Raw genomic sequence first — 16645 nt, forward strand, 5'->3', positions numbered from 1 at the left:
CTCTCTCTCTCTCTCTCTCTCTCTGTGCTGCCATTCAGACTGGGTCGGCATGGTAAGATCTTCCTGACCGTGCCCAGCCAGAGCACCACGGCCGAGCAGAAGTTCATCCAGAAGGGAGAGGCCCTGGGACCAGACTCCCTGTTCGACCTGGATCCCGAAGACACCGTGTTCTTTGTGGGAGGTGTGCCCACTAGCGTTAAGGTAATAATAATAATAAAGCAATTTATTTATAACATAAATTGGGGTTACATTATTAATCCCAATGGGAAATGAAGGAATATGCATCACCGGATCAACGTTTAGGTAGTAATAACAAAGTTTTTTATTTTTAAATTAAAATCACATAATTAATCCCAAATGAAAATTAAGAAAGGCACATTATATTAACTGAACTTAAAGTACAACTGTACAATAAACAAAAACAAAAAGTTAAAAGACATAATGAATTCAACTCTAGCATATTACTGTAAAAATGAATAGCCATCGTATTAAAAACCGGTATGTCTGAGAGATGAGGCCCACGCAGTACGAAGCAGCTGGCGGTATAATGCAGTAGGATCGCGGAGGTACTGTAGGGAGGTCACAGACAAAAGGGACATTGCATAAAAATGTCATAACATAACATAATTCCATAATTTGGTTAGTAACAGTGTCCACGTGTATGGTCAATAGATGCATTTGTTGTCCTGTGGATTTCTATCAATAACTATTCATGGAAAATCTAAAAATATTAATGGACTAAAAAAATCCAAAAGGCGGTCCCAGCTGAAAAAGTTTGGGAACCACTGCATCCGCACTTCTTTCCAAATAGTTTGGATTTCACACATGACCCAGTTAGCCAGCGCAATCAGTTATGGCTGAGAAGCTAAACAACATTGTTTCAGTGCTTTTCCTGGTATAGCATTTCTGTGGCATGTTTTCTTAGCTTAGTAAAACAGCACCACATACGCACAGTACTGCACTTCATTTTGCACAGGAAGTCTGACTGACTGAATCTTCCAGAGTCTTCTAGAATCTTCTTCTTTTCTTTCTGGTGTTGACTCGTGCTGAGGTTAAAAACAATTGGACCTGCTGTTCTACATTTATTCAGACTTGTGACATATAATAATAATAATAATAATAATAATAATAATAATAATAATAATAATAATGCATTTTATTTAAAAGCGCCTTTCAAAAACTCAAGGACACTGTACAGAGAGAGGTAAAATAAAACAAGACACATAAACAGATTGTAAACAAATATAAATATCTAGAAAGTAAAAAAGAAATAAATGTATATATGTAAATATACGGTACAATTAACCTGTTAATAAGCAACATTCATAAACTCTCTGTCTGTTCGCCTACTGGTTTGGCAGGATTCTAGCTGTGAAGTGTACTGTATATGTCAATCGCACCAAACGTCTAAACTGCAATGGAATATGGAGTTTCAAGTCAAGTCAAGTCAAAGTTTATTTGTAATGCACTTTTAACACAACAAAAGCAGCTGACCAAAGTGCTAACAGGAGGGCCTAAGTAAAAAAGACTTGAAACAACATAAAGCAACATAGACAAAAGACATGGAGACATCCATAAAACACACAAAAATAAAAACACAGGCATTAGTGGATACGGTATGACTGGAAAATATACTGAAGTCAGTATCAATGAGAACAAATAGACCTATCCAAATAAAGAAATGAAGATCACACAAGAATGTCAATACATAAGAAGGGTAAAAAAGGTGGGTTAAAACAATAAATAAATAAACAAATCAATAATTCAATAGGGCTCAGAGGAGATTAAAAGGACAAGAATAGGATCAAGGGGAAATAAAAGCTCGGGCATAAAAATGGGTCTTTAGATCTGTTTTAAAAACAGCTAAGGAGGGAGCCAGGCGGATGTGAAGAGGGAGCTCGTTCCACAGTTTTGGGCCAACAACTGCAAATGCCCGGTCCCCTCTACTTTTAAGTCTGGAGCATCTTTAACATTGTGCAGGAGCATCTTTAACATTGTGCAGTTTAACATTAAATATCCTGTGCCTAACTAAAAAGTATTTGATAGCAATTATGATAGATAGTCATTATGATAACGTACATATTGTTTTTGACTGCTCCCTCCACCATTGAGCAATCTTGTGTTTAACTAAACATAATTTGGTAACAATTGTGATAATTTGCAAATAATTTTACTGTACTGTCCTATTGTTTTTGACAGCTTCCTCCTCCACTAAGCCTGGCACAATTTGTGGGATGTCTGGAGCTGGCATCGATGAACAACGACGTCATAAGCCTGTACCATTTCAAAGAACTACACAAAATGGATGTACGTGCTTCACCGCCTTGTGCCAGGTGTGTATTGTTGTTGTTGATATCACACCAGTAATTGTATTGTAATGTGTTTTTTAAACAATTATAAAAGGAACACTGGTTCATAAGCAGGGCCACTGCTAAGGTTTTGGAGTAAGCATAAATGGTTAGGAGGCCCCCCTCATATTTGAATAATATAAAAATCCGTTTTTCAGTCAATCGCAATTGACTAGGCCCCAATTTTGGGGGCAAAGTGGTTGAGGCCCTAAGCGCTCTGCTTGCTCTGCTTATGCCTAGCGGCGGACCTGTTCATAAGACCTCAGGTGGAGCTAGTCTTGCTCCAGAGGCCCTGACAGATATCCAGACGTCAGAAAGTAAAAGTCCTGTCAGGTGTTTGTTGAGAATAACCTTAATCAGCTTCATCAGCTAATTTGCTGAACAATCATTTAGAGTCCAGAAAAGTACTAGCAGAAGGAATATATGGCAAGATTTTTCACTTTCTCAACCTTTTCTCAAGGTTAGTCCACCTCAGAAACAGACTTTTATGGGCGACATGGAATTTCACACTAATATTCTAAGCCACCTTTGCCCTGAAAAGAGGCACCAAGTCCTGCACTGTCAAGAGAAGGTTTTCACACATAGATGGGGTTAAAAAGGGCCCCTTTTTTCATGTGCCTTTTCATGTGTTTCCTGTGTGTAAAACAAACTATGTTTTGTTCACTACAGGAACAAGCTGGCCTTCTCTCAGAGTCGAGTGGCGAGCTATCTCTTTGATGGCACCGGATATGCTCTTGTCAACAACATTGAGAGAAGGGGTCGAATCAGCGTTGTCACCAGGTTTGATGTTGAAGTTCGAACTGTTGCCAATGACGGTATACTTCTTCTGATGGTCAATGGGGTAATTGTTTTTATCTTGATAATATAATATAATATAATATAATATAATATAATATAATATAATATAATATAATATAACATAACATAACATAACATAACATAACATAACATAACATGATATAATATATGCCTGTACATCCTTTTAAAATTGAAAACAATGTCTTCCTCAGTCAAATTACTTCGTGCTGGGACTGAAAGACGGCTATCTGCAGCTTAAATACAATTTCAACTTTGCCGGAGGTCCGGTTGTCATGGACAGCAAGTTACCGAAACTGCAGATCAACGATGCCCGTAATCATGAGGTACAATAATCATCAGCACCTTTTTTTTCTCCCTCTTTTTCTGATCCCTTCTCACTCCCTCCCACCCCCCACCCTCTCCCACTAACGTTTTTTATCAGAGACAGAGAGAGAATTGTCCCCTAAAAATACCACACACACATGGCCGTAAATACCATTGAGGACACAGAGGTCATGTCCTCTGTATTTTTGTCAGTAATGTAAATATGATCAACATTGATACATTCAGTCTGTATATGCCACCACCATTTATCCTCAAGGCAGTGATTAATGAAAACAAACTAGTTTGACTGTAGTGTTTCAACATTCTAAATGTACAGTAGGCAGTACAGCACGTAGTATTTGATCTCAGTATTGGAAAATGTCTGGTTACGGCCCTGTACACACGGACCTCTTTCTTTCCACAGGTGTCTGTAATCTACCACCACTCTAAGAAGATCATCCTGCTGGTGGATAGGACTCATGTGAAGTCCATGGAGAACGAGAAGAAAGCCTTACCCTTCTCAGATATCTACATCGGGGGAGCGTCCTCCAGCATTCTCAATTCCAGGCATGTAAATGAAATGCACACAGTCTCGCTCATGGACAAAAGAGTGCAAAATAAGACCTTGAGAGCTGCACCAACCGTGCTACTGGACAGAATTAGCTTCCTGGCCTTGGAGGTGTAACATTGAACAATTCGTAACACAGTCTCCACAGAGCACAGAGCCCGGGATTGTATAGTTAGACACACGTCCTTGATGCCCCATTTTGCCTATCCTCTGTATATCTGTAATTCTGTTTTGTATCTGTTCTTTCTTTCTTGCTTTCTTTCTTTCTTACTTTCTTTATTTATCCATTTATCTATTTCCCAGGCCAGAGCTGTCATCCCTAGTAGGCCTTAGAGGCTGTGTCAGAGGATTCCAGTTCCAGAAGAAAGATTTCAACCTCCTGGAGGAGCCTGGGACCATTGGCATCAGCAGCGGATGTCCAGAGGAGTCCTTTGTACGTCCTCCTGGTTATTTATTTTATTTAACTTACTTACTTACTTATTTATATATTTATTTGGGGGATGTTGTGTGTTTTTGTGGGGTTATTATTTGATGTGATAGCAGAGAGAGAACAGGAAATGAAGAGGGTGAGATGCGGGAGGATCAGGATATGAGTTGATCTCATGCTGGAAGTGAACCCGGGCCCACAGTGTAACAGTGTGGTGCCTTATCTGTTTGAACCACAGCCAAGGCCAGCCTCCTTGAGGATTTGATTGGGGTTTTCTGGACCTCTTCAGAGGAATATAATTGCTTTTCAAATAAGTAATATAATCGTATAATCGTCTCGTCTTTCCTTCTGGATTAATAAAAGTTCTCTACTCTGCTCTACTTTACTCTACAAATAACATCTATGAAATTTTCATTGGAAATTAAATTGTGTAAAGATGCAAAATGAACAAAGCCACACCGATCGGGATTACACGATAATACTGTCTGTGATAATCATTATTATTAATGATATGGGAAACACTACACTACATAACATCAATAGAACAATATTAAAAATGGGCAGTGATATTCTGAACATTTACCTTACTTTGTTAGTTGACAGACTGCATCAATAATCTTCTTCAATATGTTCCCCTCAGATGTCCCGTAAAGCATACTTCAGTGGGGACGGCTTCCTGGGATCCACAGCCAAGATTACGCCTTTCGAGGCGTTTGAGGGAGGGTTCAATTTCAGAACAGAGCAATCAGCTGGTCTTCTGTTCTACCACAATGACGGGGTAAGTGTCCAGCTGAAACCTGATTAAGGCAGACTTACCATTCTCCCCCACGTTACCACAGCTGCAGTGGTGTAGTCTACGTAGAACGCAGGTATACGGAGTGTACCCACTTCCAAATTTTTGGGATTTCAGTATGCCCACTTAAAATTGATTGATCCATTATTTAGAATAGCACAAATATAAACAGTATACCCACTTAAAAAAATGCTCAAATATACAGTATACCCACCACAAAAAAAGTAGACTACACCACTGCACAGCTGTGCGGCTCCTTACACACATCTTGGAAAATCATATACATAGCTAATTCCACATGAATGCAGTATTTGTGATGATTAGGGCTGTAACGATACACTCAACTCACGATTCGGTTCGTATCACGATTTTTGACCTACGGTTCGATACAGCCCACGATTTCTGAAATGTATCTCCACTGAAGTTTGGAAACACCATCACATCAAATCATGAGGTTGTTTTTTGGACTAATGGGTAATAAAGCTTTGAAAGGGCGTATCACGATACTGCCTCCTGGTATCATGATACATTATTGTGACTCTGTGTATCACGATTTCTCGGTTCGATACAATATCGTCACAGCCCTAGTGATGATATACATTTTTCCATTCCAGGCTGATGAGTTCTCCATCTCTCTGGATAATGGCGGCATTGTGATGAACTGCAAGGGGACCAAAGTCAAGTCACACAAGAAGAACTACAATGACGGAAGGCGACATTTCCTTGTGGCCTCTGTGACCAATAAAAAGTAAGACTTCTCTGGCCGATTCTGGTTGCAGTGCTTCTGTTATTCTCTTTGCCTCACAGAAAAGATGTTAAAAGGCCTTGCCGTGGCCAGCCGGTAGGGCACTTGTCTGCCATGTGGCCGACCCGGGTTCGATTCCCGTCCCGGGTCATTTGCAGACCCCCTCCCCGTCTCTCTCCCCATTCACTTTGTGTCCACCTGTCAATAAAGTCGAAAAAGACCTAAAAAAAGAAAAGAAGAGATATATTTTTAATGCCTGCTTTTCTTCCCCCAGGTATGAGCTTGTTGTCGATGACAAAGACAAGCAAGAGAAGAAGCATTCGCCAAGCACGGCACTTTCCGCCACCACACCAAAGGTCTTCTACTTTGGAGGCTCTCCCACAAGCAAAATAGCCAACTTCTCTGGGTGCATCAGCTATGCATACATGAGCAGGTACTGTCACTTATCCTATTCCCGTCGACGGGCGACAAAGTACAAGCAACTCGGAGTTCTGTCCTGTCTCCTTCATTTCGAATATTTCCTACGCACTGAGCACCCAGCTGCTCTTTACTTTTGATGAGTTGAGCCCGTTAGAAAGCAGAGGTGTCAAAAATAAAAGTAAAAGTTAAAAAAAGAAACACAGTTTCCTTCCAATACAAGTAACTTATCTGAGTAACCAGACCTGTGTACTTGTCTTACGATTAGCTAACTCTGCACTGGTTGGATCAAGTTTGTGGTGGGTCCTTGTTAGGTTTTCAGTGTTTTTCAGTAATGACATAGTCTATCTCTCTCATTAGGTAGGCTACAATGGAGTTAATGATGTAATAGCTATGTAATGTAATGTGCCAGTGTTGTAATTACACCACAAAAGTACATGGGTGAGCAGTCATGGGTGAGCGGTTAGGGCGTCAGACTTGCATCCCAGAGGTTGCCGGTTCGACTCCCGACCCGCCAGGTTGGTGGGGGGAGTAATCAACAAGTGCTCTCCCCCATCCTCCTCCATGACTGAGGTACCCTGAGCATGGTACTGTCCCACCGCACTGCTCCCCATGGGGCGCCACTGAGGGCTGCCCCCTTGCACGGGTGAGGCATAAAATGCATTTTCGTTGTGTGCAGTGTGCAGTGTTCACTTGTGTGCTGTGGAGTGCTGTGTCACAATGACAATGGGAGTTGGAGTTTCCCAATGGGCTTTCGCTTTCTTTTACTTTTACTTTTACTTTTGACACCTCTGTTAGAAAGCTTATTTTGACAGGAGGTACGATGTGTTTCATTGCTCACCTTGTTCGGCTCTGTTCATCCCTCTGCAGGCAAGACAGAGACATTGAGGCCGAAGACTTCCTCAAGTACTCTGAGAAGGTGCAGACGTCCCTGCAGGACTGCCCCATGGAGCAGGAGCCCGCCGCCCTGCAGGACAAGCCCAGCAAGAACTCCTCCAAGCCCAAACAGGGAGCCTCTCGCAAGGTATTGTGGCACAATGTGGAACCGTATGGAAATACATTCATGCACTGACATGTTGACATTGCTGAATATTTTGAATTCTACTTCACGTGTTGTGGTATAGCAGTAAAAAAAAATATAGTAGGCCTACTAAGAAGTTTAGCCCAGCAAGAACTCCTCCAAGCCTTAACTGGGAGCATCTCGCAAGGTATTGAACAATGTGGAACCGTATGGAAATGCATGTCTATATTCATGTAGGCCTACTGATATGTGGACATTGCTGAATATTTTGAATTCTACCGTACTTCACGTATTGTGGTATAATGTTAAAAAGATATAGGGCCTAGTACTATGAAGTTTATATCAGAATGTGGTAATTCTTACCGTGGGCCTATGCCCTTCAAAAATATATGAACAATGTGAGAAAATATGGAAATAAACTGCTGATATGGAAATGCCTCCAGTATATGTCTGTAAGAGTAGAATAAAGTGAGTAAGTTCGTCTGCCTTTTGGAGCGTTTACATGTGGCATACGTAGGTGTATACGTAGGTATGTTTAGTGTACCCTGTTCCTGTACATGATGACCTTAAGAGTAAATGACCTTCTTCTCCATTGTCCTCCATCATTGTATGATCAGGTTAGCAGAGATAAGTCCAGCCTCCCACAGGGGCCCCTGGGGCTGAAGAGCGGACCCCTGGAGCCTCCCGAGCTGGACGCCACACCCTGTGTGCTATCCCAGAAGCCCCGGGCCACGCGCAACGCCTACCACTACGGTGGCACAGCTAACAGCCGCCAGGAGTTCAACATCTCTGAGTCTATTAGTGAGAGGTGGGTCTCTGATGAATGGAGTCAATTACCAAAAAATAGCTACACTCTAAGAAAATTTCCCTGCAAAATAACGGCAGTTACTGGCAATTATATTTACCTGTAATTCTACTGTTATTTCACACCAAAAATCAAATACAGCTCATTGCTGTTTAATGTATCACAGTATATAACATTTTTTCAGCAGCAATTGAACTGTTAAATAACAGTACTCTACAGAAAAATAACAGTACATTTCAGTTAAAAAGTTGAATTGTACTGTGTGATGACAGGAAAATACTGGGTCATAGTTGTATTCATGAATATGGCCATGGCAACTTCCCACCCCACCCATCATTCTCCATAACTGTGGTACCCTGGCCATGTTACCACCCCACCCTCCCATCGTTCACCATGACTGGAGTGCCTTGAGCATGATACTATGCCGCAATGCTGTATTGAGAAAATGGTTTGCGGTGGTCCTTTGAAAGTGTGGGCATGAACAAAATGTCAGAGTACGCAGTGCTATGTTACAATGATAGTGTGCAAGGTGGGCTTTTTACTGTATCTCTTGATGAGCCAATGATGAATATAGCATTGGTCAGTCTTTAAAAAAATATTTTGCACCAAGTAGCACAGCAAACAAGCAGCACTACAAGCTAGCTCTCAAAGCAATGCCTAATTTGCAGCAGGCACATTATATGCCACAATGCCACAAATGATGCCACATACAGCAAGCTTTCACAAAGAGGAAAGTGTGCAAGCATGTAAGCAAGCTTGTAGGCAAGCTTGTAGGCAAACAAGTGCTATGCTGTGCCATGCAGGCCAGCCAGCAGGCAGGCAAGCAACTGAAGTGTTGATAGTCCAGATTTATATACAGGTGCAAGAGTACCATGTGACCAGAGTCATCAGGCCCTTGGCAGGTGACGCCCGTAATTGAATAATGGCATAACAGCCCTACTCAGGTGAGGCCAGGCACTGATTAGCAGATTGGTTTAGATGGGGCTGCTTGTTGCAAGAATGTTACAAGTTCTTAAAATGTTTCAGCAATTCACACTTTCATCACTATCAAAATGCATGTGCTACTCACACTTTGCTGCATCAAGCACTTTTTAAGTATTGCAGTTTCCTTAGGAATTGTTTCATCATGCTTGATAGTATCAGATAATCTTTAACCAGTCAGAATGACTTCAGTTCTTCAGGTGGTATTGAAGTTTGATGGTGATCACGGACAAGTGGAGGATGAATGGGTTTCAATGGTGCTGCCTAAAATAACTTGTTATTTTCTAGAGATGCACCGGATCCGGTTCCGGTTCCGGTTCCGGATCCGGATCCGTCAGGATAATAGAGTTTTTCACAGGGTCCGGGTCCGGCAGGATCTTAAGCAGTGGATCCGGTATCCGGCATGTTACCTAAAAATCAGGGTCTGGTGCATGTCTAGCCTAGGCTTTTCAGTCTGTCACAACCCCAATCACTGCATGGAGTGAAATCCCTTTGGAAGCGGCTATTGAAGGCAGTGTGGCAATAAGCCAATGAGTCTAAACAATAGTTTGCGCCAACGTAATAAAAAGGGCCCACGTGTGCGAGTAGACTATATGTTTCAAACCTTTTGTAGGATCCGGTATCCGGTTCCGGATCCGGCAGGATCTTATTCAGTGGATCTGGTATCCGGCAGGATCCTAAAAATCAGGATCCGGTGCATCTCTAGTTTTTTCCACAACGGCGAATACTGCTATTGTGCAGTACTTACTGTTTTTGCTCAATATGTGACTCAAAGTAATATTTTCACAGTAGTTGTCTGTTTTTTCGAAAAGCAGTAGAATGCTGTTGCAGAATTTCCGTAAATAAACAGCTATTTGTTACAGTGTAGTTTGTCCATTTTTTTTCCAAATTCATTGTAATCACATCAGCACTTACACTATTATAAATATTATCTATAGAGCATTACTGTTGGTGTTACTTAAAGGGACACTGTGCAGGATTTTTAGTTGTTTATTTCCAGAATCCATGCTACCCATTCACTAATGTTACCTTTTTCATGAATACTTACCACCACCATCAAATTCTAAGTATTCATTATGACTGAAAAAAATGCAATTTTCATACATGAAAAGGGGGATCTTCTCCATGGTCCGCCATTTTGAATTTCCAGAAATAGCCATTTTTAGCTGCAAAAATGACTGTACTTGGGCCATACTCGAAAATAATAGTTTATTATTTAGTAAACTTTCCTGAAAAGATCAAGTTTGGCAATATGCAGCCCAGTTTCAATGAGCAGCATAGTTGCAATACCTGTTTTGACCATTTCCTGGACAGTGTCCCTTTAATGTTATTTGGCATGGAATGTATGTGAATAAATTGACCTCACTTCATGCACAACACTAAGCCTTTACTATATAACAAGATTTCTTCGGTCTGGTCCAGGTCGCACTTCTCTCTATCTCTAAAGACAGAGTCCAGCTTTGGTCTAATCTTCTACGTGTCGGATGAGACAGAGGACAACTTCATGGCCCTCTACATGACACAGGGGAAGCTGATGTACACCTTTAACGTCGGCCAGGAGAAAATCAGGATGAAAACGCAGGAGAAGTACAACAATGGAGCTTGGCACAATGTAAATACTCTATAAGACGGACTTACTACCACCATCAAGTTTTTATTGTGGCTTGGAAATGTTCACTTTTTCCATGCATGAATGAATCATTGGCATCTTTGGCTGTGTATCCTTAATACTCCTATTACTAATATGACATGTATGATAGACCTTGATAAGGTGTTGTATTGTCACATATTGACACCATACTGTACACTAAGTGTCCTCACGGTCTACTACAGTCGAACAGAAGGTGTCAACTCTTCTCTCCTCCAGGTCATTTTCGTGCGAGATGGGAACATGGGAAGACTGGTGGTAGACGGCCTGACTGTTCTTGATGACAGAGTCACGGGCGCCAATGCCACATGGAATGTCAGTAGCACTGTTAACGTGGGGGGAGTCCCACCCACAAAAGCCCACAAGAATATACAGGTATGTCATCAACAGGGCTCTAAATTAAAGGGGTATGCCACTATGCTACACGGATTCATTGACTTTCACTAGCTTAGCGACATATTACCTCTTTTAACTTGTCTTAAAGCAAGACAACGCTTTACATGAAAAATAAGACACTTTACCACCTTTATAAACCCCAGCCAACGATTTTAACTGTAATAAGCCCCAAAATAGTGGCATACCCCTTTAAATGTGCTCATCACCAGCCAAAATGCCTAGTAGATGTTAACCTCACTAGCGAAACACACACTCCCTAATGGGTCAAAGTGGCTGATAAGTACAGCCAAACTGAATTCATCAGCATTTGGTGGTTGGCAGCTGTTAATTTAGCCATCATTTTGGGTTTGTCTCACAACGGCTATTTTCACCATCACCAATTTCGAATACACTAATAGAATATTAGGCCTACTCCTGATCTGATCATTCTTTTGCTTCGGTCTCCCCATCAGAGGAACTCGGTGTACAGCTTCACGGGCTGCGTGAGGAGTCTTCAGCTGAATGGCCGCAGGTTGTCCTCGGCTCCCAAGAGCTTTGGGGTGGTACCATGCTTCGAGGGGCCCACAGAGCCCGGGGCTTACTTCTCAGACGAGGGCGGATATGTGGTCCTGGGTAAGGCAAACATACACACACACACGCTCTCTCTCTCTCTCTCTCTCTCTCTCTCTCTCTCTCACACACACACGCACACAAACACACACACACACACACACATACATAAGCACGCAGGCATACACATATGAGCACACAAGTACACATGCACATACATACACACCCCCCCACACACACACACTCATTTATTGCTTGAAGGCACATTCCATTATGTCACTTTAGAGAGAGAAAAAACAGGAATCAAAGTTACAAGTCCCACCCGATTTACTAATATCCCATTTCCATGATGTTAGCAGAAAACCAATGTCCTATACACAGTATATGCCTTGACATTTTGTGTGTGTGTACTGTATTAGGGTGAAATCAATGGCTGTACTTAAGAAATGTGTTGTCATTGAATGAAATGAATTAGTAGCCACTGATCCGTGGCATTTTGAGATTTTTAAGTTTCCTTCATTTCACATTAACAAAGTCCCAGGCTTTCCGCTGGGGCAGAAACAGGGGCTCTTGTAGACCACACAGTGTAACACGATAGTCCCAGTGCGGACCTGTTGGGTGTTGGTGGAGAGAGCAGGGTGAGATTGAGGAAGGGGGGGCAGCAGACAGGCCTGGATTAAGAGGGTCTGGGGCACCTAGGCTACAGGTTGCTGTGGGGGCCCCCTCAGAATGCCAATTTTGCTAACAATTTACCTAGACAGTGTCATAATTATGAGTGAGGAATTCAGGATAACATATTCTCTAACTGCACTCAACATAATAGGTGAATTTTTCAACATTGCATCTTGTCACAATTCACAATTCTTGTCACAATTTTTTACTTTTGGCCAATCAGGGGCCCCATGGCAGGTGGGGGGCTCCTAGGCTGCTGCCATATCTAGCCTGTGCGCTAGTCCGACCCTGGCAGCAGACCTTCAGACACCAAGGTCTTGGGAATGGCGCCGCAGCTGTTAAATAAGCAGGGGCCAATTTCACACCTCGGACGAGGCTGGCCGAATTTCGCACGTGCACATGCCTCAGTGCGGGCTGAACATGCATGCAGCGTTGAGAAACATTCCAAGAGGAAGAAGGGGTTCTAAACATTTACCAATCCGTTTTTTATGATATGTACGACAGCAATTCCAAGTCCCGTTACTGAATGTAAATATTTAAAATCAAAAGTATTTAGGTTTAGGCTTCCTTATCAGTCTAGCAGGGAGAAAATTCAGCCTTGGAGACATGGAAGGTTGCAGTAGGCTGCCATAAAATACATCACTACCCCAACAGTCTGTACAGACAGGACAGCATAGGCCCACATACATTATCAACAAGACATCACATAAAAAGTTAGTATAGGGAGGTTATTGGGAGAGACAGACACAGAGGTATTGAATGTTCTCACCCTCGGCCATTGGACGTAATGGCGTAATTCAGATTGTAAATATTTATTATTGGCATTAAAAGGACTAGCTATAGAGGTGAGGTGGAGAAAGTGTGGAGGCCAATGGAAAGAGAGTGACACCCTGTTTTTTCACATCCTCCTCTCTCCCACAGATGACTCCTTCAGTCTGGGCCTGAAGTTTGAAGTGGTGGTCGAAGTGCGCCCTCGTGTGGCCACAGGCGTGCTACTGCATACCTACACAACAGAGAAGGAATACCTCACCGTGTACATCCACAATAACCAGGTAGGGCTACACTGTACAGAGTGAATAATCAGAGTCAATATTACAGCAGCAGTCACAGTGAAGTACTGAGAAATTCCTAAGACATTCTAATTTTGTCCTTTTTTTTTAAAGGTGGTGGTATTGGTGAACAACGGCATCCGTGAATTCTCCACGTTTGTGAATCCCAGACTGGGAATGTGTGACGGCAACTGGCACCGCATCACAGGTACAATTGACATGAACAGTTTAGATAAACATTACGCAGTTGCGGCTCAAGGATCTATTGAACCAGCGTATCCTCATGAGCATTCAAAAGTTCCCACTGCAATGTATGACATAAGTAGAACACAGAGGAGTTATGGGCTTCTTGCAGGGCTAATTAAGCAAAGCACTTGACAGTTAATAAGTTGAGGAGGCATCACAAACATGGTGCCTGCAGGTTCAGGAGCTTTTGAGGTTCCCACCAAGGATGGTAAAACATAGTGTCTACAAAAAGGTTTTACTCTCTCAGTTTATGTTTTTCTTGTAACATTATTTCTTTGTAATGTTTATCACTAATGACAAGCAAACCATCAAAGGATGTCAAGACGTTAGAAGATTTTGAAATAGCCCTCAAGTAGCCCTTAGTAGCCCTCGGGTAGTCGTTGATATCCCTCAACAGGGCCGCTGACAGCTTTGGCTGGGCCCAGGACAAAGTCATCTGAAAGGGCCCCCCACCCAATACATTCAATGTAATGTGGGACCAATTATGGGCCCCCCATCTCCCTGGGCCGGGACAACTGACCCCTTTGTCCCCCCTTGTCGGCTTCCCTGTCCCTCAAACCCAGAAATGTTGGGGATACCACAGTGAAACAGTGAAAAGAGAACAAAATTGGAGAGAGGAATTGGAATGGGGAATTTTATGACATTTCTGCCAAGCCCACCTGTTTAGCAAAGACATAGAAATCACAATAAGTCTACATGCACATACAGTATTTGTTGTTGTTATGAATTCCTTGGCATTATACCCAAAGACAACCAAACATATCTGGATGTCATAAATATCACATAAGGAATGTCTTTTCTAATCTATCCCTGCATTTCCCTTGCCTACAGTCATTCGAGATGCCAATGTGGTGCAGCTGGATGTGGACTCGGAGGTGAACCATGTGGTGGGCCCTCTCAGCCCTGATGCCCAGACCACCAGGACCCCTGTGTTTATCGGAGGGGCTCCAGGTAAGACCGAGGGCTACCTGTTGCCACAAGAGCCATATTTAGGTCATATTTTATTGATTGGGTGTTTGAACATCCATATATTATCTCACCTGTCACTTTCACTTCCAACTGTTACTGTACTTCCAATTCATCCATTTAGTTGTATAACTTTACATGCTATGTAAATATAGTCATAGTATGAATGTATGGGCATATAGGCCTAGGCATAGTACAGTATTGGCATAGTATGTAAATTGAGTGTTTTGTTTCCACGGCCATTGACAGCAACTTTTATATATCTAATATGACTAATTTAGGCAATTTTCATTTTGGCCTCTTGTACTCAATCTGCATATAACCTGTCAACCACATAGAATGCTGAGTATGGTGTATACTGTTTACATTTGTAGGTTTAAGTTTAAGCCTGTTTACACACTCGGTGCCTTTTTGGCCTGAAATCCTTAACATCTTGAATTTGTTTTTCTTTTCTAGTTTCTCTGCTCCCGAAACCTCTTGCCACCAGAAGATCATACACAGGCTGCGTCAGGAATTTAGTAGTGAATGAGACCCCCGTCAGCTTCCGCAAAGCAGCCCTAGTCACAGGAGCTGTTGGAGTTGACGCCTGCCCTGCTGCATAGCAACAGCGCCATGACGCACGGCACGGAGACCATGGCAAAACCATGGCAACAGGACCGATCATAATGTCCTTACTTTGATTATCCTGTTTCATGTTTTGTATTAAATGGCCTTGTCAGTCTCGTGTCCTAATTGGTCTGTCTGTTTTTTTCTTTGTTGTCGGTATGTTGCCAATATATCAAAACACATATTGCACTTGTGTCACCAATGTTAACTCTTAAAAAGTATATTTTCACCGCTATAAATATCTTGAATGATATGACAATCATCAGAGGTTATATGCAGCACACTAACCAGATTCTTCTAAGCAAAAAGGCAGTAACTGCATTTGTACTTTGTTTTAGGGTTAAAGTTCAATAAAATGATTGATCTGCAAAAAATGTGATCATATAAAGTAACAAAACTGCCCCATGTCAACAATCTACCCAAAACTACTTAGACTGGACTAAGGGATCATTTTGTTGAAGTTATTTTATTCTGTTTGGAGCTCTGCACAGTTGCTGCCTTTTATTTTGCTGTGTGGGATAATATTTCAATATTAAGTCCTACATCTAATTGGCCTAATTATGCTGCCTATCACTTCATGTTCTTAACAATCTTTCTTTTGTTTGGATTTATACATTTATATTTTCTATGCAAATTTGGTTCTACTTAAATAAATCCTGCCCAGGCTATGCTAAACACATCTGTATCACATTAGACCTTTGTTGTTGCATCATATAATACCAATTAGGGTTACTTTTTCTTTTTTATATACTCTACATGTGTGTGTGTGTGTGTGTGCGTGCGTGTGTGCGTGCGTGCGTGTGTGCGTGTGTGTGTGTGTGTGTGTGTGTGTGCGCGCGTGCGTGCGTGCGTGCGTGCGTGTGTGCGTGCGTGCGTGTGTGCGTGTGTCTGGACTTTTAACATTGTTTTTAGGCCCAGCCCATTGGTCACATTGCATGTTCCTGTTGTTGAATGTTCCATTTATTCAAATTTAGGCCCTAAGTTTTATGGTGGGGAGAAAGGCGTTATCTCGGAAATGTGGGGACATGGAGTTGTGGAACAGAATAATGTCTAAAAAATACAACATGGAGCAGCAGGAGCAAGTGGACTATTGGGTTGTGGGACCAATGAGCTGCCCCCATTGTGCTGTCCCACATCGTCCTCCATGACTGTTCTCGTGGGGTGTTGTTTGAGGTTTCCCCCTTCCTCCACCTTGGTATAAATGCAATTTCGTTGTGTGCATGAACACGGTGTGCTGGGGGTGCTGTGGTACATTGAGAAAGGGAATTTCCTCCCAGGTATGAGAG

General features: G+C 42.2%; 1 protein-coding gene across 1 annotated transcript in view; it reads left to right on the plus strand.

Annotated features, from left to right (window-relative positions):
- lama4 (laminin, alpha 4) overlaps nt 1-15485 on the plus strand; it is a 49883-nt gene extending 34398 nt beyond the window's left edge. The window contains exons 23-40 of the mRNA XM_063223110.1: nt 39-201; nt 2200-2333; nt 3018-3189; nt 3359-3490; nt 3895-4037; nt 4342-4471; nt 5106-5243; nt 5873-6006; nt 6278-6436; nt 7291-7444; nt 8059-8249; nt 10650-10839; nt 11095-11250; nt 11724-11883; nt 13414-13544; nt 13656-13749; nt 14619-14738; nt 15210-15485. Of these exons, the coding sequence (XP_063079180.1) occupies nt 39-201; nt 2200-2333; nt 3018-3189; nt 3359-3490; nt 3895-4037; nt 4342-4471; nt 5106-5243; nt 5873-6006; nt 6278-6436; nt 7291-7444; nt 8059-8249; nt 10650-10839; nt 11095-11250; nt 11724-11883; nt 13414-13544; nt 13656-13749; nt 14619-14738; nt 15210-15355 (2647 nt within the window). The 3' untranslated portion in view covers nt 15356-15485. The remainder of the gene's footprint in view (nt 1-38; nt 202-2199; nt 2334-3017; nt 3190-3358; nt 3491-3894; nt 4038-4341; nt 4472-5105; nt 5244-5872; nt 6007-6277; nt 6437-7290; nt 7445-8058; nt 8250-10649; nt 10840-11094; nt 11251-11723; nt 11884-13413; nt 13545-13655; nt 13750-14618; nt 14739-15209) is intronic.
- Nucleotides 15486-16645: the final 1160 nt, after the last annotated feature.

The sequence above is a fragment of the Engraulis encrasicolus genome, chromosome 18 (genome assembly GCF_034702125.1).
Source record: "Engraulis encrasicolus isolate BLACKSEA-1 chromosome 18, IST_EnEncr_1.0, whole genome shotgun sequence".
Lineage (NCBI taxonomy): Eukaryota > Metazoa > Chordata > Actinopteri > Clupeiformes > Engraulidae > Engraulis > Engraulis encrasicolus.